The 22701-nt window shown below is 34.2% G+C and overlaps 8 protein-coding genes across 8 annotated transcripts; 7 read left to right on the top strand and 1 right to left on the bottom strand.

Moving 5' to 3' along the window:
- Position 1: 1 nt before the first annotated feature.
- HYPBUDRAFT_9126 (chromatin-remodeling ATPase) lies at positions 2-3643 on the bottom strand (the record flags this gene model as incomplete). The annotated part of the gene is made up of 2 exons (XM_020223876.1): positions 3105-3643; positions 2-3040 (listed from the first exon to the last, which is right to left on the bottom strand). The coding sequence occupies exons 1-2, from the start codon at positions 3201-3203 to the stop codon at positions 2-4; spliced, it is 3138 nt and encodes a 1045-aa protein (XP_020078862.1). The 5' UTR covers positions 3204-3643.
- A 1008-nt stretch (positions 3644-4651) lies between these two features.
- Positions 4652-6720, top strand: HYPBUDRAFT_159627 (uncharacterized protein). Its single transcript, XM_020222447.1, has 2 exons — positions 4652-5305; positions 5552-6720. Exons 1-2 carry the CDS (start codon positions 4729-4731, stop codon positions 6652-6654), a joined length of 1680 nt encoding a protein of 559 aa, XP_020078861.1. The 5' UTR covers positions 4652-4728; the 3' UTR covers positions 6655-6720.
- A 1259-nt stretch (positions 6721-7979) lies between these two features.
- HYPBUDRAFT_151403 (uncharacterized protein) lies at positions 7980-9059 on the top strand. Its single transcript, XM_020220478.1, has one exon. The coding sequence runs from the start codon at positions 8024-8026 to the stop codon at positions 8903-8905; it is 882 nt and encodes a 293-aa protein (XP_020078860.1). The 5' UTR covers positions 7980-8023; the 3' UTR covers positions 8906-9059.
- A 656-nt stretch (positions 9060-9715) lies between these two features.
- YVC1 (Yvc1p) lies at positions 9716-11710 on the top strand (the record flags this gene model as incomplete). The annotated part of the gene is made up of 1 exon (XM_020218093.1): positions 9716-11710. The coding sequence occupies one exon, from the start codon at positions 9716-9718 to the stop codon at positions 11708-11710; it is 1995 nt and encodes a 664-aa protein (XP_020078859.1).
- A 357-nt stretch (positions 11711-12067) lies between these two features.
- Positions 12068-16237, top strand: HYPBUDRAFT_151401 (uncharacterized protein). Its single transcript, XM_020220477.1, has one exon. It carries the CDS (start codon positions 12223-12225, stop codon positions 16096-16098), a length of 3876 nt encoding a protein of 1291 aa, XP_020078858.1. The 5' UTR covers positions 12068-12222; the 3' UTR covers positions 16099-16237.
- Positions 16238-16788: 551 nt separating this feature from the next.
- On the top strand, positions 16789-17352 carry RHO2 (Rho family GTPase; the record flags this gene model as incomplete). Its single annotated transcript, XM_020222064.1, has 1 exon — positions 16789-17352. One exon carries the CDS (start codon positions 16789-16791, stop codon positions 17350-17352), a length of 564 nt encoding a protein of 187 aa, XP_020078857.1.
- An 870-nt stretch (positions 17353-18222) lies between these two features.
- On the top strand, positions 18223-21049 carry HYPBUDRAFT_117280 (uncharacterized protein). Its single transcript, XM_020219178.1, has 2 exons — positions 18223-20466; positions 20512-21049. Exons 1-2 carry the CDS (start codon positions 18327-18329, stop codon positions 20961-20963), a joined length of 2592 nt encoding a protein of 863 aa, XP_020078856.1. The 5' UTR covers positions 18223-18326; the 3' UTR covers positions 20964-21049.
- A 353-nt stretch (positions 21050-21402) lies between these two features.
- Positions 21403-22371, top strand: HYPBUDRAFT_3724 (inorganic diphosphatase; the record flags this gene model as incomplete). The annotated part of the gene is made up of 1 exon (XM_020223372.1): positions 21403-22371. One exon carries the CDS (start codon positions 21403-21405, stop codon positions 22369-22371), a length of 969 nt encoding a protein of 322 aa, XP_020078855.1.
- Positions 22372-22701: the final 330 nt, after the last annotated feature.

Below are 22701 nucleotides of genomic sequence, written 5' to 3'. Positions count from 1 at the left end.
GCTATTTTTTAATTTTTTTATTATTTTTATTATTATTTGAAGTTTCTTCTAATTTTCGTTTATCAACGTTTGGTGGTTGCATTTCTTTTAATATACATGATAATAACGTGGTACATCTTCTTGATAATTCTGAACTATTTCTCAGTTGAAAGAAGAAATCAAATTCAAATAATGGACTTTCTCGAATTGCATCTCTAATTCTATCATAAATATCTGGTCTATCTAATCCAAACTTATATAACTGTACTAATAAAAACCGATCTTCTTCTTCACTGAAAATACGCTTATTAGTGGTTGCTGGAGGATTTTTCAAAACTAATTCTTGTAACGGATATTTATATTGACTTAATTTTCGACGTAAACTTTCTTTTTGTAATTTAACTTTTAATATTTTTTCTTCTCCCATTTCAATTTGATTTATAAATCTTTCATATCCTTCAATTTCTTCATAATTGGTCCAGAATTTATTTGCGTATTCTCTAATTTCTTCTTCACTTTTATCTTCAAATTCAGTACTTATTAATTTAATTGAATTTCTTCCATACTTTATACTCAATGATATAAAATGTTGGAAATCTCTTCTATTCCATTCATTAAATCCTTGTTTTAATAATTCTTCTTTTAAAGCTTTTTCTTCTTCAGTTAATGGTCTTGAATTATCAATTTCTTCTTGTTCAATCTTTTGTTCTAATTGTCTTTGTTTTAAAGTATCTTCTTTACCTGCTTTTAATGGTACAACATATTTGGTCTGTTTTTTATAATAATTTCTTTCTAAATCATATAATTCAATCAATTTATGGGGGTAAAATTGATGATCATATATATTTAATTGTTTTGGTGGTTTGGGTCCACTTTTAATGGCTGGCCCAGTTCTTCCCCCAGTATTTAATACATCTTTATAGTACATATCAATTGAATAATTTTCTTTACGTTCTCTCTTACCTGGATTAATCCATCCATGCCCAATATTACTTATTGCTTTTGCTTCTTTCTTCTTAAAATTTTCTCCATTCCATTCATAAACTGATTCATCGTTATTACTAAAATTTTGTAATGCATTTAAATTTAATGATTCATATTTTTTATTTAATTCACTGGTTTTTTGTTCACTATCTCTTAATAACGTTTCAATATCAATATCTTCATCATTCTTGGTTTCATTTTGAAACATTTCATTTGCACCATGTTGAATCATATTTAATAATTCATCTTTTGAATTACTAAGATTGTTATTAACGTTAGCATTATTTCTTCCTTGTTGAATAACTAATTGATCTAATCTTAATTTTTGAGTAGCTCTTTCTAAAACTTTTTCTTCAATTGCATTTTCAGTAACAAATCTGAAAACTTTAACCTGTTTTGTTTGTCCAATTCTATGAGCTCTATCCATTGCTTGTAAATCAGCTTGAGGATTCCAGTCACTATCAAATAAAATAACAATGTCAGCAGTAGTTAAATTAATACCTAAACCACCAGCTCTAGTTGTTAATAAAAATACAAATTTTTCCAGACCAGGTTTATTATATTCATCAATTGCATTAATACGATCAGCGTGATCAGTTTGACCATCAATACGACAATATTCAAATTCTCTAAAATAACAATAATCTTCCAAAATATCCAACATTCTACTCATCTGAGAAAATATTAAAACTCTTGAACCTTCTTGTTGAAATTTTTTCAATAATTTATCCAAGATTATCATTTTTTGAGCGTTGAAAACTAAATGTTCATCAGTGGTAAAAGGAGGACCTGGTTCAGCACCCTCAAATAGATAAGGATGATTGCAACATTTACGCAATTGCATAACAATATTCAATAATCTTGTTTTACTTTCCTTTTTACCATTTGCACCGTTAACTGCATCGATATCTTTTTCTAAAATTTTCTGATACCATTTTCTTTGCATATCTGACATTTTAACGTATAAATTCAATTCCTTTTTAGGCAATAAGGACTTTTCAACATCGGCTTTAATACGACGTAATAAGAAAGGCTTTAAGACTTTATGTAATTGAGTTATAATATTATCATCATTATCATTAGTAAACCAATCATCAAAAGTATCACTTTCACCAAAAATATCTGGTAAAATAAAATTTAATAAAGCCCATAATTCATGTAAATTATTTTGTAAAGGGGTACCAGTTATTAACAAACGGTTTTTCAGATGAAACATACGAATGATTTGTGACAATAAACTTTCTTCATTTTTAATACGATGAGCTTCATCAATTATAATGTATTGCCAATTAAATTTTTTAAATGAAGACTTTTCTCTAATAACAATTTCATAAGAACTTATCACAACATCAAAATCACAATTCATTAATCTTGATTGAATTAACTGATTTCTTTCATCTTTATCACCTTGTAATACTAAAACCCTAACATCTGGTGTCCATTTAGCAAATTCCCTCAGCCAATTATCTAAAGTTGATTTAGGTACTATAATTAAATGAGGTCCATTTATGTTTTTCAAGTATCTCAAATAACCTAGAAAACTTATTGTTTGCAAAGTTTTACCTAAACCCATTTCATCTGCTAAAAGAAACCCATTAACTCCATTTTCGTAAAGTGAAACCATCCAATTAAGACCTTGTATTTGATACGGTCTTAATTCTCCATGAATATAATTTGGACTTTCACTAAACTCAGTTATATTGGCAGTATCTTCTTCATCACGTAATAATTCTGCATCTTCTTCCTTTTCAGTTTTTCTTCTTTTCTTATTGGAACTTTCTTCTTGATTGATTTTTTCAATCACTTGAGCAAAATTTGCATCTTTTTCGACTTTAGCGTCAATAAAGTGCTTGAACAACCCGGTTAATCCCAATAAGTATTTGAATCTCTTAACCGTGGCATCAATATCAAACGTTTGCTTATCAGACTCAACAAAGTACTTCGCCTTGTTTTCAGCTATATTGGTGGTGGTTTCTGCATTGGAATTGGCAACCACCGATGCGCCATCTCCTACAGTGGTAATGGTAGCCGGCTGTTGTCCTTTGGCAGCAGCTGGCTCTATTGATTCTTGACGAGACTATTGCTATTGGTTAGTAAAATCCCAAAACTTCAAATATTATTTTTCACCCAAATGTACATACTTCAGTTTCGTTATCAGGAACAATTGAATCAGGGTGATTCCCGTTACCGTTGGCATTGGCACTCGAATCCCCATTATGTTGAATACTCATGTCACTCATGTTAAAGCAATCAATATCGATATCCTAAACAAGATCTGCTTCAAAGTTGATAAATTTCACTTTTGATGAGAAAACCAGTTTTCGCTTTTTTTTTTTTCTGTATTCTTTGGTGGCTCTATCTATATCTATTGAACCCCCCAATATACTACAAGTATACACCTTCTTATCTAGTTAGCAGTCGACTCCGAACGTGTATCAGCCCTCTCCAATCAACGTATTTCAAGTACTACCAATTCCCCTGTTCCTACCAGTACATGGTCAACGAGTTCGACACCAACGCGTCTGGTGAAAAGTTTACGCACGACCCTTCCAGAGGGACTAATGATCCAACTGAAGGACTGGGTAGCTGCAAAAGGTGGCTATATCACCCAGTAGAAGGAGGAAGAGGTTGCTAGAAGTACTCCCAGGGCTTATGCCACTCCCGTACCCAACAACCTGAGGGTTTTTTTTTGTCTTTTTCACGATAGAATGCAACTGTAAGTAACGATCTTTCAGCATAAGATCCTTGGTAAGCATGGCACGCATAAGATGACAGCTTCAACCAATAGTCATTGGCATAGGTGAGTGGATTTGACGTACAGACGTGTAAATAGGGAGAACTTGATTGTTCTTTGGTAAATGTTTATTTATTTTCATTTGAATTGTTTCTCGCTTAGTGGAAATAAATTATTAATTCATAAATTAATTTGGCATCACTACATATACATACGTTCGTTCCTACATACCCTAGGCCAGAAGCATTTACAATTGTAATCGAAGCTTGACGAAGGCAGAAGAAGGAGCAATCGCATGCTCCTATAAGCCCGAAAAAGTGAAGGACTAACAAACAGAAAAAAAAAACAGAGACTAAAACAACACTAAAAAAGCGTAGGCACAATTGAAAAGTTTGAAAATCTTTTGGTTTAGCCCTTTACAAGCTACTTGTTTCCAATTCGATTGTTTTCACTTGCTAGTATAAAGATCGTATTCTAAAAGTATAATTTTAGACTATTTGATTGTTTTTTGCTGTATATTTAGTGAAATAGTTGCCTTATTGTGTTGTTTTTTGTTGAAAGTTTATCAGGTTGTTAATTGGAAAGCTTGAATAACAAAACAACCGTTTGCTTCTTGGAAAGTTTTTCGTTGACTAATTGTACTGGCCCAATCATTTAGGGGTTTTATAGTCTCCAAGACAATCAAATATCCCTTTCTCAATTGCAAGTAGTTCTGCTTTTTCTTTTTGTTGTTGTTGTTTTTTGTTTTTTTGTTATTGGGGTTTCCCTTCCTAATTCCCAATCCTACCGTCAAATTACATTCTAATTCGAGATTAAAGCTTTATTTATATAAATCTTGATATAATCTTGTGTATTTTTTGGGTCTTTAGATTTGAAAACTTTGAAAAAGTAAATTTTTTTGCAAAAACATAAACAAAATAAGACTAAAAAACCGTATTAAAACCTTGTTTAATTATTTTGTGGAAAACCTAATCAATAATTGATTCGTGACAGCCTTTAAAAAAACAAGTAATCAATAAGATAGAGACAGAATGGCAAACGAATTTGTACAACCTCCGATACTTAAGGATGTTGAGACTGAAAGTAATTCATCAGATATTGAATCAACAATTGATTCATATATTGAAAAATCCCCAATTACTAATCGGTTTAGAGTCGACAATCCCAACTTACAACCAATTGGACTGCAAAATAACGAAAAAGAAGACGAAGATCAAAGTATAAGAAGTTCATCTCCAACTTCAAACATGCCGACTGTTGTTTCAAATACCACTGCTACAACAACCCCAATAGCTACTCCAAATCCAAATAGTCACGAAGTTGATTTTGATAAAAATGATAATACCCCATCTAGTTTTGCCACCGCTAGAGAAAATAATGATCAATTAGATACTGACAATACTAAACCAGTTTTTCAACCAAATACTCATGGTTTGGATTCAAATAAACAATATCTTTATCAAATCGACACCACTGAACATACTGCTGGTAGTCATGCTCAAACAAAACCTTTAGATGATGAAGAATTCGATAATAATTCAATCATTTCCAGTTATGGCCATACTGATCAATCAACCTCTAATAATAATAATAATGAAGATTTGAGTCGTATTCCTTCCACAACATCAATGAAATCAACGGCAACTTTGAAAAATAAAATGAAGAGATTTTCATTAGGTAGATTAGGTAGTACTAATCGACAATCTGATGCAGGATTAAAAAGAAATAGATTTTCATTAAATTCATCATTAAGTCGATTAGCCCTTAATAATAGTAGCTCCTCATCCATTAAAAGTTATAAAGTAAGTGAAGACTCGATACCAAGAAGCTCAACCTCATCAATAAATACAACAGAAACACCATTTTGGAAATATCATATTTTGAAATTTGGCAAAAATTTATACTTAACCACCAATCCTGGTTTAAAACATATTTATTGTCGAAATGCTCCTGGTTATTATGTTGATGTTAAATATCCAAATGAACAAGATAAACTGAAAAAAAATGGATATACTTTAATTTTTCGGGATATTAATACTGTTGAAACCATACCAAATTTAAGTCAAGGTAAATTTGAAGAAAACAAAGGTGAAAAAAATGAACCAATTATGATCATAACCAAAAAATCAGAACGAGAAGGTGGATATATGACTTTGTCTATTTCAAGACTGAGTAAATTACACCATAATGTAATTAAGCATATTCATAAATTAGATATTGATCAAGCACCTAAATTCAACGGATTATCAATTCCCAAGAAGTTTGATTATAAATATATCCCAATTGATCAAATTGGAGGTCATAAACGATATAACGAAGTTGAAAATTTCAAGAATTTTGAATTAAAAGATTTTAATAATACCAAATGGAATATTGGATCAATTCCAAGAGTTAGAATAAGTAAAATGAATCGTTTAAAAAATAAATTGAATCAAGATAATCCAGAGAATGTTGACGATGAAGAAATCTTTAAATTCATTGGTAAGAAAAATATTTATTTTCATCAAAATTATATTGAAGACTCTCAACATCTAAAGTATAGGGTTAATTCTAATGATCCTCGTAAAGTTTATTTACAAGAACATGATAATCCCAAGGATTTCCCACCAGTTCTAGCCATGTTTAGACCTTGTGAAAATAAAACTAGAAAAAGACTTTTAAAATCATTCAAACATCTTAGTTTTCAACAACAACAACAACAAACATTACTTGATAAAAAAATTAATCACAATTCTGTTGATAATGATATTGCAGCTGGCGCAGAAATTCGTAACTATTATAAGGGAGGAGACGGATTATATTATATGGTTAATCCTAATGATGATTTACCAGACGATAATAAGCTTGGTTGGATAACGGTTTACGAAGATTCTAAAATCTTGGGAAGTAGAGGAATGTTTGATATCGTAGTTGGATTAACTTTAGCCGTTGGGTTTGATTCGTCTCTTGATCGTTGATGATTTGTTTCTTGATAAATACATAACTACATACATAATTACATACATAATTCAATAATCACAAAATTAATTGAATGAACTACCCTCAATACGGTAAATGGGATGCATATGACCCACATGGATTGTTTCGTAAACCTCTAAAACAGTATAATTAAACCAGTTTGTGATGCTCAAGTTTATCCCGGGTTGATTCTACTCTTCTAGTTAGCTATATTCACTTGGCTCAACTAGTAGGTTGGGCCAGAATGTACGATTTCAACTTGATGGAGCATGTCCAAGCCTTGGATGCCATAAATTAACGCAATCAATTTAAAAATCGTTTAAAACTAACTATTTCAACTGACTAAAACCCGTCAAACGCGTTGAGTCAAGTCAAGTACTAGACTATTAAGACTTATTGGGCAAAAAGTACGTTATAACTCCTTCAGAAAATCTGGACCTCTGCTCATCACTCGGGTTTTACTTATTCGAAAGGGTAATTTAATTAGATTTAGTACAGGCATTACTCAAAACAGTTAAATAATGATCTGTTAATACGACTAAATAGGCAAAGACAAAAGAGAATAAAAATCTCTTCATAGTCTACGCGTGCCCGGAGGAACCTACCCTGTATGGTTTGCCATATCCATTGTCTAAATTAGTCGATCGTGCTATTGTCCCTTCTGTGATTCCGGTGACAACTCCTTCTTGTTAAGGATTCGAAGGGTTTTTTCTTGCAGTACAAAGTTTCGCGATGAGATTCATCTGTTACTTTAAAAGGGTAAATTAATTACTTTAGCCAAAGTTTAAACAAGATATATTGCAAAAAAGACAAAGATGACTGGTTGCTTACGATGCATATGTTTGATAACGAGCCTTTAATTCCATCCAAACCCTTGCATTCCATAGACCTGTGTTTGACTTTTTTGGAGGTGCGTAGGAAATAATTTAACCCATTGAGCTTATGTTCTTATTGCAAAGGTGTTAAAATCAATGTTTGGCAATTTCAAATCAATATTAATAATTATAATTAGAACACTGAACAATGATAAGAGAGAGTCCCCTTTGGAACCATTTTCTTACGCATATTACCCTTTATATTAGTTCATTCTTACGAGTTTCCACAAAGGTATTGTTAAGTCGTAACCCTGTGATTGAAAAATGTGAATTTTGCTTCTTCTGAACAAATAAATGGCTTGTAGTCAAGGGAATTATATATATATATGGATTGACCCTTTCCTTTGTAAGTATGTTTTTGATTCTTTATTCATAGATTATAATGTTTCAAAAATTAAAAGAAGTTTATATTAATGCTACTTCTCGGTTCAACCATTTCTATTTTATTCCTTTATTTGGTTTAATATGTTGGTATACCTTATGTTTTGGCTTAATGGGTATTTGGTTAGCAAAAGGTGCTAAACCATATCCTAAATATGGTGAAACTGAAGTTCCATTACCTTTAGAAAGAATCGGAATGATTTTACAACCAGGATTTTTCATTTCCTTTATAGTTATTCATTCGGTTGTCTTTTGTTCTTCAATGTATTTAGAATACTATCATCGTAAAATTGGTAAGTTGATCAAATTCATTAAACCTGAACAACAACGTCGTTTGGCCTATGCTTCATTGATCGTTGGGGGTATTGCCCAATTGTTCTTCATTGCCCAAGCTATTAGTGGTACTGTTTACGTTCGTGCCGGATTACGTGCTTCCACTCATTATGCGGTCTTATTAGCAACTTTTGCAATCTTAGTTATGATTAGTTTAGGTCTTAATTTTACCAATTATTATATTATGGGTCAGTATTATAGAAAATACGTTAATGGAGAAAGATGGAATAAATTTACCATCTCTTTTGTTTTGAAAATCATTTGGTTATTCGTTACATTAACCGTGGCAATCATTTGTTGTGTCTTCTACGTTAAAAAGAAGAAGAATGTTAGTTCAGTTCTTGAATGGATTTTCCACTTTTGGTATGGTTTATTATTGGCTTTTTGGACTTATGACTTATACCCATTAACTGAATTAAGAGCATTAAGAAATAAATCAGCTTCTACTGAAAAACCTTCCATCAAAGAAAAAGTTTCTAGCTTCTTCGGATCTAAAAAGATGTCTAAGAATGACGATGTTGATTCAAATACTGAAAAATCAACTACTGCCGTCACCATTAACGCTACTGATTCCTCAATCTCTGGTGAAGATGATCAATCGGTTGGTGGCTTGGAAAGTCCAGTCGGGTTTAATTATACTACAAGATATGACTATATCTAATCTTTACTTCCTTTTAATGTACTTTTTCTAATGTCCCTTTTATCTATTTCTTCGTTTCAACTATTCTTTTCGGTAATCTTCTTCTTTCTGTTTCCTATCTACTAATACTTTGTAAATAGAAAGCTGGTCTTTCTTTATAATAAATATCCAATAATATTCTTGCTAGCTTCATTAACGATTGTCATTGCAACTGTACCGATTTTCATTATTACATACTTCATGATGCAGTTATTATTACCACAAATCTTTCTCAGAACCAAAACCTCATCTTACTGACTTCCCAATATATCAACAGCACGAGCAGCACTTCTTTGTTCCAAATCTCAATTGACATTGCAACTAAATGAGATTCTGATGTAAAAAGATTTCCAAATTTCATGTTACGCGTCTCTGTTGATCCCAACCCATTGGTCTTTGAACTGTAGAAATAACCCTCCATGGACCAAACCCACCATGGTTGTTATCTAATCAACTTGACGAAATATAACGCGGTTCTTTTATTTTTATTTTGCAAGTAGAATTGATTAATGATGTTAAAAAGATGAAATTTCATCACGTTCCCAGTCCATTCCTTGCATGATAAATTAAAAAAAAAAAGTCCCACTAACCAATTGTATTTCGATTTTCCTCATTGTACCTTGATCTATCCGTTTGAATGGCTCGTAATCATTGATAGTATATCGGTTTGTAATTTTGAAACAATCATATACTCTTGATAAAGCACTCCTTTTTCCCAGGTGTTTTTTTTTTTATAAAGTCACTAATTTTCCTCATCCATTATCTACTTTGACCTTGATTAATTCTTCAAGAATGACCTCCGTTGCTGATTTAGAGACTGGTGGTCCCATTGACTCAGTTCCTACTTCGGGTTCTGAGTTTCCTTTCAATGATAAGTACTGTCCCAACTCAAGACAAACCTTGCGTATTGCTATCAATTTAAAAAAACTCATTGATCGAATTATTCCAATTGTTTTCCCAACTCATGAAGTTACTGCATCATTATCGCCAATTTTAAATGAAAATGTCATGAAAATTGTTTATAAAGCCGCAGGGGGTAAAGGAAATGGTGAAAAGGGTACTTCATCATATAAATATAGAGCAGTATTAGTTTTCGCTTTATTAAAAGTTACTGACTGGTATTGGCAATTATCAGCTACCGAATTATCAAGTAATGAACTTTATTCTTTAAGGGCTATTGCTGCACAAACCATTGCTGCTAATATCATCGAAGAAACTAAGGACGATGAGTATTTATTCTTAGGTATGTTATGCCATCGTTATACTATTAATTTAACTGAAGTTGATAGTCATCCGGTTAGTGCTTTGGAATTGGCTGTTGATATGCATTCGACCATTGTCATTGGGTCCAGTGGTTACCAGCGTTGTATTAAATGGTTATGGAGAGGTTGGATCGTTCAAAGTTCCACCGATCCTCATTCTTATGTTCGTTATAAAGGGGTTTCATCCCATTCAATTAAAACTCACTTTGATCCGGCAAGAATTAAAACTCCATATTATCAATCCATTTTAGAAATCGGATTCAGTATCATCTATTTGATAATTTTTTCAATCATTGTTAATGGACATCAATTGGCTACTCCTTTAGACGGATTTGAAATTTGTTTCTACTTGTTCACTTTAGGTTCTGTTTTAGATGAAATCATTAAAGTCTATCACGTTGGTTATAATTATATTGGTTTTTGGAATGCTTTCAACGCCATTATGTATTCAATTATCATTGTTTCCATTGGTTTCCGTTTTGCTAGTTTGGATGCAAAAGGATTAACTAGCCAACGTTACGACGAAATATCCTTCCGTATCTTATCGTGTGCATCTCCCCTTATGTGGTCTCGTCTTTTACTCTTTTTAGATGCTGAACAATTTGTTGGTGCCATGATTGTCGTTATCAAAACCATGATGAAAGAATCAATATTATTCTTTGTTCTTTTATTCGTTGTTATTGTTGGTTTCTTACAGGGCTTCCTTGGTTTAGATGCTTCAGATGGTAAAAATGAAGCGACCAAAAAAATCTTCATTTCTTTAATTAAAGCAGTCATTGGTGGTTCTTCTTTTAATGATGTGGCTAAATTAGTTCCTCCCTATGCTTCAATTTTATACTACATTTATTCATTTGTTCTCCTGGTTATTTTAATGAACATCTTGATTGCATTATATTCAACTGCTTATGCGTCAATTGTTGAAAACGCTACCGATGAATACTTTGCCTTGGTTGCGCAAAAAACTTTAAGATATATTAGAGCTCCAGATCAAGATTTATACGTTCCTCCTTTGAACTTAATCGAAGTCTTAATCACTCCATTTTCTTGGGTCCTCTCTAAAAGAGCTTTCAAAAGCATGAACTACTACATCATGCTTGTCATCTATTCTCCTTTGTTAACTTATATTACCATTGACGAATTATCTAATGCTAGAAGAATTCAATATAATCGTTTCAAAGGTGTTCCAGATGACGCTAATGAATTAGACACCGAATGGGACTTAACCGACGGTTATGACGTCGATGCCAATAGCGGCTGGGAAGGTATCCAAGAACGAAACAGTGAGGTCAACACCGCTTTAAGGGATCAAAGAGAAGGTGAATTACTCGATCCTGAATTCAGACATAACTTAGAAGGTTTAGATGAACAAATCGATACCGTGGCCAAGCCCGTCGAAAAGGCAAATAGGTTGGGGATCAAATGGGAATTCATTGAGCTTTATGAAAAAATTGACCACTTAACTTCCCTTGTTGAAACCGTAGTGGATGAAAATAAAGCTTTGAAAGCTAAATTGGATAATAATTGATCCTTGTCCATCTCTTTTCTCTCTTGTTTAACTTTGAATAAACCATTCAACAAATTGTCCCTGTAGTACCAATTGTCCCTGTATCACTCAATCAGCACTTCCAAGTAAGTCCTCTCCCAACTGGATCAAGACCTTGAATCAAGTCTTCATTTCGTGGAGATGATCTGCTTTGTGTGCAGGTATTGTATAATGATTATGGTTTCCCGAAGATTTACGTGCGGTTCTTCATTTTTCCCGTTCTTTTTGTCAGAGTAAGAAAAAAAAAAAAAGAAAAACTTAATGAAAAAAGAGAACCTTTGATATTTCTATAGAAGAGCATCTATAATCTTAAAGTTTTTGTATTGAAATTGTCAAGCAGGCTTTTATACTTCCTATTTGCACTCTTGTTCTTGAGAACATCACGTTGAAATTAAGTTTTTGAGTGGTTTGAAGGTTATTTTGACGAAATAAGGATTAACCGCTTTAATCAGGTTTCCAATCAAGAATAGCATTAATAAAGAAGTTTAGAGATAATGTCGGAAGCTACGAATGATTCTGCGGCTGCCCAATTCAAGAATGGAGCTGATGTACATTTTGATTATAATAATGCATCGAATACTCCATTATCTCTGCAAGTTGCAACTGCTAGTTCAAGTAATAGGAAAAAGAAGAAAAAGAAGAATAAAAATAAATCGAAAAGTACCCAGAATGATCCCCGTGATGTGCAAGCAACTATAAATGATCCAGATGTTGATTATCCAACCTCCAGGGTCATCAAGCAAGCTCCAAATGGAGACGTTATTGTAGAAAGTTTAGATGATGAACAACAGGAATCTCGTTCCGAACCAACCTCAGGGTTCGGTGCAACGAATATTTGGGATAATTCAACCATAGAAGAACAAGAGAATTTGAAGCAATTTTGGGAAAGTTTAGATGAATCCCAAAAATTTGAGTTGGTCCAAATTGATAAACAATCTATTCTAGAACTTTTCAAAAATGAAGCTAGATCAGCCAAAAACAACCATGCTAATAACAACAATAATGTCTCATCAGCTCATGGCTCACAGTTAAATATGAATTCCAAACATTGTACTTGTTCCTATTGTGGTCGTCAAAAAAGTTTGATTGAAGATGAATTGGAAAGTATTTACGATAACCATTTCGATGATATCATTGATTTTATTCATGAAGTAAGAGATATTAATGATCTAAATGCCTTGCCAGGTCTTTTGTTTGGTGGGTTTCACATGCTAGAAGAAGAACATAAGTTGATGAAAAGACAACAACGTGAATTAAATCAACTCAGAAATAAACATCAATACCAATTGGCAAAGGCTAGAGCCCAAGAAGAAGAGCTCCGTAAACATCTTGCCTTACTGGGAGAATACCCGCATTCCAGCTGCGATCATGACCATGACCATGATCACGACCACGAATATGAATTTGATGATGATCATGACCACCATCACGATCACGATCACGATCACGAACATGACCATGATCATGAATATGATCACGATAACGAGTGCCTGGACGATCACGATCATGAAGATCATTATAGTGAACATGAGTACGAGGATGAACATGACCATACATTGGAGAATAATCATGAATCTGAAAACCAGAATTTGGTGGATAATTTCATTGAAAAGATAAAAGAGCTTGAAGATAATGATAACAGTAGTAACGACCATAATGTTTATCAAGAACCATCTTCAAGTGATCCCAAGTCTCAACAAGAGCTAGAGGAACTAGAAAGATCTTTGATTACATCATTGCAAGATCATCTTGAAAATGGGAATCCGAAAGATCAAGCCACTCAACTTGAAATTTTGAAGAAACATAAAGCTTATTTTGATGCAAAGCATATGGAAAATTCAAGTTTACCTGATTTTGAAAGTGTCAAAAAGCAAATTCAGTTATTGCAAAAAACTGGAGCTTTAAAGGCTTCTATTCGTGAACAACCTTCAGCTAGTAAAAATGAATTAGAGAGATTGTCGTTTGTTCGTCATTTTTCTAAAATCTTTGCTGATGAAATGAATCAACATAATAAAACCCCTGACAAAAATCTTGATGAAAACCAAAACAATTTCTACGGGTTATCTAAATTTGCTGAAGAGTTTATGAAAACGGATGGAAATTCTTTTATTGATATGATGGAATCACTTTCTGAATCCAGAACTGCAAGAGAAGATTTATTAAGAGAACAAGTTTCCAATATTAAAGGCGGTGGCAATCTCAGCAATCATGAAAAGGAAGCCTTAATTGAATATGCCCACCTGAAGGTAAAATCTTTGTTGAATGAAAAGCAAAAGAATGGAGCCGTTGTCAAGCCTCAATTCGATAAGATTGACCATATCCCTGAATTGGAGTTCAACGGTCAAACAAAAGGCGAAATAGACCATCATCTCCATGATGCAGAGGAGGCTGAAGAGGATGAAGAAGTAGATGACGAGGATGAATTAGATGATGAAGAACAAGACGACGAAGAGGACGAAGAGGAAGAGGAAGATGATGTTGAAGAACTCAGTGATACTGAATCAGAAATATCTGAAGAAGAGAAGATGCAGGAAATTCGTCGTTTATTTTTAATTCAAGTTATCAAATTATTTCAAGAAAGATTGAAGGAAGCATATAAAGAAAAATTATCTAAAGACAGGACTCAAAAACTTATTGAAGAGTTAGAGGCAGAGGAGAATGCCAAACAAGAACGGGAAAATAAAAAGCTTAAACAGCGTGAAAAGGCCAAAGAAAAGAAAAGGTTACAGCAATTAGCCAAAGAAGAAGAACGCAAAAGAAAAGAAGAAGAAGAAAAGGCAAAAGAAGAAGAATTGAAGCGTAAACAAGAAGAATTAAGAGCTGAACAAAAACGCAAGAAGGAAGAAGCTCGATTGAAGAGAGAAGAAGGTAAACGTAAACGAATCGAAGAATTAAAGAGAAAGGAAGCTGAAAACCAAAAAAGAATTGAGGCTCAACGTAAAAAGGAAGAAGAATCAAAGAAATTAAAAGAAGAAAGACGTAAGAAGATTGAAGAAGAGCGTAAGAAGAAAGAAGAAGAAAAAAAGCAGAAAGATTTATTAAAAAAACAAAAGGAGGAAGAACGTTTACGCTTACAAAGGATGAAAGAAGAGGAGGAAGAGATGGCTAAAGCTTTGGCAGAACAAGAAGAAGAGCAACGGAAGCTAGTTGCAGAAGCAGAAGCAGAAGCTAAAGCACTTGAATTTACTGCCCAAACACCAATGGATAATTCGCTGAAGGTTCTTATAGATGAATTAAGAGTTAAATCGTCGCCAACCAAAAACCATATATTGGATCAACTCTACCAGGCCAAGCCAAGATCGATGTCGTCGACATCCACCGGTAATTCCACCCCAATAATGAATCAACCGCAATTGAGTAGACCTGGATCATCATTCAATATGATTGAACCATTGAGTACTGGAGGAACGAACAATTTAGTTTCGAACTTAATCTCGCCAACTAGTCAACCAATGTTGAATAATGACTTGAATAATGCACCAATAAATGGAGGGTTTGCACCACTTCAACAGCATACCAACTTCGGTCCTCAATTGCACCAAGCACAACCGCAATTATCTCCATGGGGTACATCTAATACATTATTGAATAACAATATACCCCATGCTACATCGCCGCCACCGACTAATGCCAATGCACTTAACAAGGGATTCAATACTGGTGGATTTAGTCCATTTGGATCCAATGCGCCGGCGGTTGGGTCGGGGTTCAATGATCCATTCACCAATAACCCAGTTAACATGACCAGTAACACTGGAGCATCGAGTGTTTGGAATACTGGTAACTCACGTAACAATTCCATCTGGAGTAGTACACCCTCTATACCACCCAACCCACTGAGTTTATGGAATAGCAATTTGGGACAAGATATAACCAATCCAGGAGCAAATGCAACAAGTCAGCCCACAAACAACATCATTACCGACTCGCAATTACAAACTGCTACATGGGAAGCATTTAAGATCTTAGAGCAAACGGGACAATTAGAGTTTTCAGTTGCCCCTTGTCTCAAATTATTCCAGCTTACGAAGAATGTATTGAGTAACACCCTGATAAGCTTACATCAGTTTTTAAGTGCATGCCGAAATACGATTGGAAGTGGCTTACAATTTGATTTTGTATACGATGACATGGGAACCGTGACCCATATTCGAGTCGGCATCATCAATGATGGTGGTCTCAAAACGAGCCCAGTTATGCCACCTCCAGGTTTTATTAATCCCAACATTGGTGATTCGTTAATGAGAGGATTTGCCGATCTTGCATCTACTACAAATGCAAATGCAAACAATCCTCCCCCACCCACCAATCCTAGTCTCGGTAGCCAAAACGGCTCTTTCAGTGGTGGATTGCGTCAGTTATGGAACTAAGTAGAACCTCTTTATATTTTGTGATTTACTGCTTAATTATATTCATTTTTTCTTGAAATATTTATTTTTTTTTTTTCAAACTTTTTCAATTATGACTGTTGTTTAAATCTCTATTCGTAGTTGAATATGTCAAAAAAACCCTGCAAAACATCCGCCTTCCACGAATCTTGCCATGGTCGTCTAATAAAAACGGTTTGCTGAAGGCTTGTACCGAATCTAGATTCTCTTGTGATGTCTATTATTACTCAAATAATAGTGACACTATCGTATTTTTTTTTTTCCTTTTTTTTTTTTTTTTTTTCGTCGTGACAATTGGAAAAACTCACTTTGAGTGCTTTTCCGTTGATAAATATATAAGTACCTGCAATCTCTTTTTAGACGGCTCTGTCGACTCCAGTTCACATTAGCTAGTCAATGGCCATTCGGTTAAGGGTGGGGATAAGACGAGAATACAAGTTAGAAGCGGGCGTTTGAATCGAACGAACCTAAAAGACAGCGAAGACAAGACTAGTACGACAACTAAGACAAAGACAACTAAGACAAAGACAACTAAGACAACAGAAAGATAAAGAAAGCCAACTGTTCTTTGATAGTAGATAGAAGCATATAACGTCAGATTATGAATCATACTGAGAATCAGAGATCAAGTTGAAAAAAAAAGAAATCCAATACGCATATTAAAATATCAAAATGGAAGGTCCAGTACGACGTAAGATTGTGATTGTAGGTGATGGGGCATGTGGGAAAACGTCATTATTATATGTCTTTACCCTTGGGGAGTTTCCCACCGAATATCACCCTACAGTGTTTGAGAATTATGTAACTGATTGTCGAATTGATGGTAAAGCAGTCCAATTAGCATTATGGGATACTGCAGGACAAGAAGAATATGAAAGGTTGAGGCCGTTGAGTTATCATAACTCCCACGTCATATTAATTGGATTTGCTATCGATGTTCCTGATTCTTTAGATAACGCTAGAACAAAATGGGTTCAGGAGGTGAAAAAATATTGTGCTAATACCCCCTTTTTATTAATTGGTTTGAAGAAAGATTTGAGATCCAGCACCAGGGATCGCACTAGGTTTGTTCAGTATGACACCGGCCAGCAAGCTGCCAAAGAAATCGGGGCCAAACAGTACTTAGAAAGCAGTTCGTTGACCGGGGAAGGGGTCGATGATATTTTTGAATTCGCTACCAGAACCAGTTTATTGGTGAATGAAAAATCAAAAACCTCTTGCTGTCGCATTATATAAGCTACTCTTCCTGGTGAAGATTATAAGTACCTCTAATGAACGTCTCATTTGTAATCTACTCTTGTCATTCGCCTACATTTGCAACCAATCGGTATACCATCCGGGTAGGTCACGTGATCTCCTTTAGTTTCGCTTCCACGCCCCAACCTCCAAGCAGCCTGGTGCACCAGTCAATCCCGGGGATCGTCTAACGTCCTATCAACCGTCGTGACTCCCTGGCACCCACTGTCTGTTTACCTTCCCAGCAGGAGCTGGAATTCTTCAAAAGCCACAAAGCTTGTTCACTGGATTGCAAAAGGAATGTCACGTGCACGACCCCCTAACTTTTCAATCTCATCTCCTGCCAAAGAAGCAGAAAGTAAACAACAAAAAGAAAAACTGGTATAAGGCTGAAGCGAATTCTTACCTAAGCTCACAGGCTACATGAAACAGTTTCACAAAGAATCCTAGAGATATTGCAAACGGTTGGCCCTACTTGTAGTTATAATGGCTTCAATAGCTGGAATATCTGGGTGGCTGCTGATTTAGTACCGGAGTTGAAAAAAAATTGCCAAAAAATTTTATAGATCCTTTTGCTTGAATGCTTAGCGTATTTGAAGCACTTGATACAAAAATAGTATAAACCTTCTCAAGCTTTATGTAAGTTTCATTTGACCTAATCTTTTTTCGCTTTAACCAAGCGTACATTATATAAAATTTTCCAATCCACCCAAGCAGTTAAGGTAATTGGTTCTAGGTCTAACTCTTTGTTTGGCCCGGGGCTCTTTCTTTGTTTTGAGAGATTGAACTGTTTGTTGATCGGTTTGTCATTTCTTTTTCTGTAACTCTTCTGTTCTTGATAGTTGTATTTTTTTTTTTTTTTTTTGGTAGGGAAATTTTGCTTTGATTGTCGAATATTTTCATTTCATTTTTCTTTCTCTTTACTTTCTTCTTACTCGTTTTCTTTCTAAACTTCAGAACTATAGTAATTAAAGATGGCTGCTTCAGCTGCCGGTACTTCTACCTCCACTGTTATTTCAACGTTGGTGGCCAATTTAATTCTTTGTGGATGTTTTGTTACTTGTTTTCTTATTCTTAGATTAAAATTTAAACGTATTTATTCTCCAAAATCATCATTTGATTTGGTTGATGATGAAAAAAAACCAGATCCTTTGCCAAAAGATCCTTTTAGTTGGATTTATATCTTATTAACTAAACCCCATTCTTTTATTATTAGACAATGTGGTTTGGATGGTTACTTTTTCCTTCGTTATATACTTGTTTTTGCCGTTTTTTTCATGTTTGGTCTTCTTACTTGGATTATTCTTTTACCAATTAATGCTGCCAATGGTAACGGGAATACTGGTCTCGATCAATTATCAATTTCAAACGTTAAACATCAACAACGTTATTATGCTCATGTTTTCGTTGGTTGGGCCTTTTATGGATCTTTGATTTACATCATTTATCGTGAATTGTTTTTCTTCAATTCTTTTAGAACTGCAGTTTTATCCAGTCCTCGTTATGCTAAGCAATTGGCTTCAAGAACAATCTTATTCCAAAGTGTTCCAGATTCCTTTTTGGATGAAAAACAATTTTTCAAATTATTTAATGGGGTTAAACGTATCTATGTTGCTCGTACTGCTCGTAAATTAGAAGCTAAAGTTAAGCAAAGAGAAAATTTGGCTTTACAATTAGAAAAAGCTGAACACCAACTTTTAACTAAAGCTGTTCAATTCAAATTGAAAGCCGAAAAGAAAAATATCACCATTGAAAACCCTGATGATATCAACTCTTATGTTCCTGAAGATAAACGTCCTAGACAAAAAGAAGGTGGGTTTTTCTCCAAAAAAATTGACTCTATTAACTATTTACGTGAAGAAATTCCAAAAATTGATGCTGAAGTTAAGGATTTACAAAAAAAATACCGTAGAGAAAAACCAAAGAATTCAATTTTTGTTGAATTTGAAAATCAATACGTTGCTCAATTAGCTTTCCAATCTACTGTTGCTCATAATCCAATGAGATTAGGTCCCGTTTATACTGGGTTAGCTCCTGGTGATATTCAATGGTCTAATTTACGTCTTTTCTGGTGGGAACGTATTACCAGAAGATTTATTGCTGCTTCTGCAGTTACTGCTTTAGTTATCTTTTGGGCTATTCCAGTTGCTTTTGTTGGGGTTATTTCAAATATCACTTATTTAACTAATAAATTACCTTGGTTGAAATGGATCTTAAATATGCCCCATCAATTATTAGGTATCATTACTGGTTTATTACCAACCATTATGTTAGCTCTTTTAATGGCTCTTTTACCAATTTTCATTAGAGGTATGGCCAAAGTTGCTGGTTGTGTTTCTGTTCAACAAATTGAATTATATACTCAAACTGCTTATTTTGCCTTCCTTATTATTAATGGGTTTTTAGTTACTACTATTTCTTCATCTGCATCATCAACTGTTACTCAAATTATTCAAGAACCTCAAAATGCAATGACTTTATTAGCTTCTAATTTACCAAAAGCTTCCAATTTCTATATTTCTTATCTTATTTTACAAGGTTTATCAGTGGCTGGTGGTTCTCTTTTCCAAGTTGTTGGATTATTCTTATACTATATCATGGGTACCCTTTTTGATAAAACTTTACGTAAGAAATGGGGTCGTTTCTCTGGTTTAGGTGTTATGGCTTGGGGTACTTCATTCCCAGTTTTCACTAATTTGGTTTGTATTACTTTAGCCTATTCAATCATTTCTCCAATGATTTTATTATTTGCAACTGTTGCATTCTACCTTATTTACATTGCTTATTGTCATAATTTAACTTATGTCTTTGTTGAAGGTTCTGATTCTCGTGGTGCTCATTATCCTCGTGCATTATTTCAAACTTTTACTGGTATCTATTTAGGTCAAGTTTGTTTACTTGGTTTATTTGCTGTTGGTAAAGGTTGGGGTCCAATTGTATTACAAGTCATTGCTCTTTGTTTTACAATCTTCTGTCATCTTAACTTAAATGAAGCATTTGATCATTTATTAAAAGTTGTTCCAATTGATGTTATGAAACCATTAGATGGTGTTAGTGAAACTAGTTCATTCTGGGGTCCAACTGATTATAATGAAAAAATTTTAGAAAGAAAACGTAGAAAAGACTTACGTAAACTGAAATTATCTGGTGATAAAAAAGCTGAATATGAAAAATTAACCGATGATTTAGAAAAAGACGAAATTGCTCAAGAGAAAGTTAAAAAAGATTTATTAAGTCCAGATATTGAATATAATTCAACTGAGACTACTAACACTTTGGTTCCTTTATTAGCAGATCGTGACTTTAAAAGTACCGAAAATGATAACCCATTTGTGAGGTTCTTCAGACCAGATGTTTACTTAAATTATAGACATGTTAAACAATGGTTACCTGCAATCTATAACACTGAAACCGAAATCGTCGATGATAGACATGCTTTTGATGCTCCTATTGTTTCTGATCAATTACTCAAGTTATGGATTCCTGCTGATCCAATGGGTTTCTCCAAAAAAGAAATTGAAGCAAATGCTAAAATCATTGAAACCACTGATGAAAATGGTTCTTTCAACAAAAAGGGTAAACCAATATATACCGGTCCTCCACCATTTTAAACTACGATGTCTCTCATCTAATACCCTAACTTTTTAATATTCTTCACTTGTGTTTTATATATTGTTTGATACCAATTCATTTTTGTTAACTTGAAAGTCTTTTCTTAATATCTATTCTTTTTCTTTGATTTTTGATTTCTACGTTCTGTTTTGGTCTTGCTTTTACTAGTTTTCTGTATAGTTGTTCTTTATCATCTCTATAACTTGTTATTCAAGTTCTAATCTAATATCATTCATAATACCGTTATACCAGCCAGTAGTTTTACCTCGGGACAGTTTCTCAACCAAAAATCTAACAAAAAAAAAAAAAACTATCACTGGCGATTCACTCACATCTGATAGTCAATTACCCCATTGCAAGTTGAGATTTGGAGAGATTCTGTTTTTCAATATGATTAAGTCATTGAGGTTTAGCGTGTCACCATTCATCAAAACAGCCATGACCTGCCAACCGCAATCCCTACTTTCAGCTAGATCAAGGTTGAGTTTGACTCAACAACATATTTGTCCCAATCGATTAATATCGAGTTCTTCTTCCTTGAAGATAGAATCCCGTGATCAAGGAACAAAGTTCACTGGTGATTACAAGAAGTATGCTGTCAGGGACAACCAAGTCATGTCTTATTTCCATGACGTACCGCTTGATTTGGATTTAGAGTCCAAGACTGCAAACATGATTGTGGAAATACCTCGTTGGACCAACGCCAAATTCGAAATCGATACCAAAGCAGTTGGTAATCCTATTGTACAAGACACCAAAAAGGGACAAGTAAGATTCGTTAAGAATTTGTTTCCTCACCATGGATATATTCATAATTATGGGGCTTTCCCACAAACTTGGGAAGACCCCAACACTGCCCATGAAGAATTAGGGGATATCTTTGGAGACAACGATCCTTTGGATGTTTGTGAGATTGGGTCTAATATCATTCAAACCGGAGAAGTGAAAAAAGTTAAAATATTGGGTTCTATAGCCTTGATTGATGATGGGGAGCTTGATTGGAAGGTAATTGTCGTTGACGTTCATGACCCTCTCAGTAATGAAGTATTGGATATCCATGACGTTTTTGTCAAATGCCCTGGTTTGTTGGAGACCACTAGACAATGGTTCAGAGACTATAAGAAACCTGACGGTAAACCAGCCAATAAATTTGCATTCAACGGAGCCTATAAAAACCAAGAGGAAACTTTGGCTATCATACAGGAGTGTAACCGGGTCTGGGGTAAACTCATAAGCGGTGAAGTCAAAGGAGATGGCTTACCTGTGATTGAAAATTCAACCATTTCCCAACTGCCAGGTTTTCTAGATTCTGGTTTCAATACTGCCAAACTCTTGAACAACCCTGTTCAACCAGACGCACCAATTCCTAGTGAGATCCACAAGCCTTATTTCTGTACTACTGATTGAATATTCGTATAGCTTTAGAATCATCCGTACATAGATGTATATACTCGTTTGTCCAGAGACTGCCGGATTAGGAAGTCTACGTTGTAGATCGAGAATTTCGCACTCAAAGAAATGTTTTGGTTTTTTTTTCATTTTTTCATTTTTGAAGAAGAGAAGAGAAAACGGTAGCGGCTCCATCTTTTATTATAGACCAAGGTGCAATAAGACAACTTGATTGATCAGAGAAGTTTTGTTTGCAGCCAGCTTGAGGATAATGCCAGGGTCGATTCTTCAATTTGGATCAAAGGCATCCATTGATGCAAAGAATGCAGGCAAAGAGCAACAAACAAC

The sequence above is a fragment of the Hyphopichia burtonii genome, assembly GCF_001661395.1.
Source record: "Hyphopichia burtonii NRRL Y-1933 unplaced genomic scaffold HYPBUscaffold_1, whole genome shotgun sequence".
In the NCBI taxonomy this organism is placed as follows: Eukaryota; Fungi; Ascomycota; class Pichiomycetes; order Serinales; family Debaryomycetaceae; genus Hyphopichia; species Hyphopichia burtonii.
The sequence above is the reverse complement of the archived record's forward strand: the minus strand, read 5'-3'. Positions and strand labels throughout refer to the sequence as shown.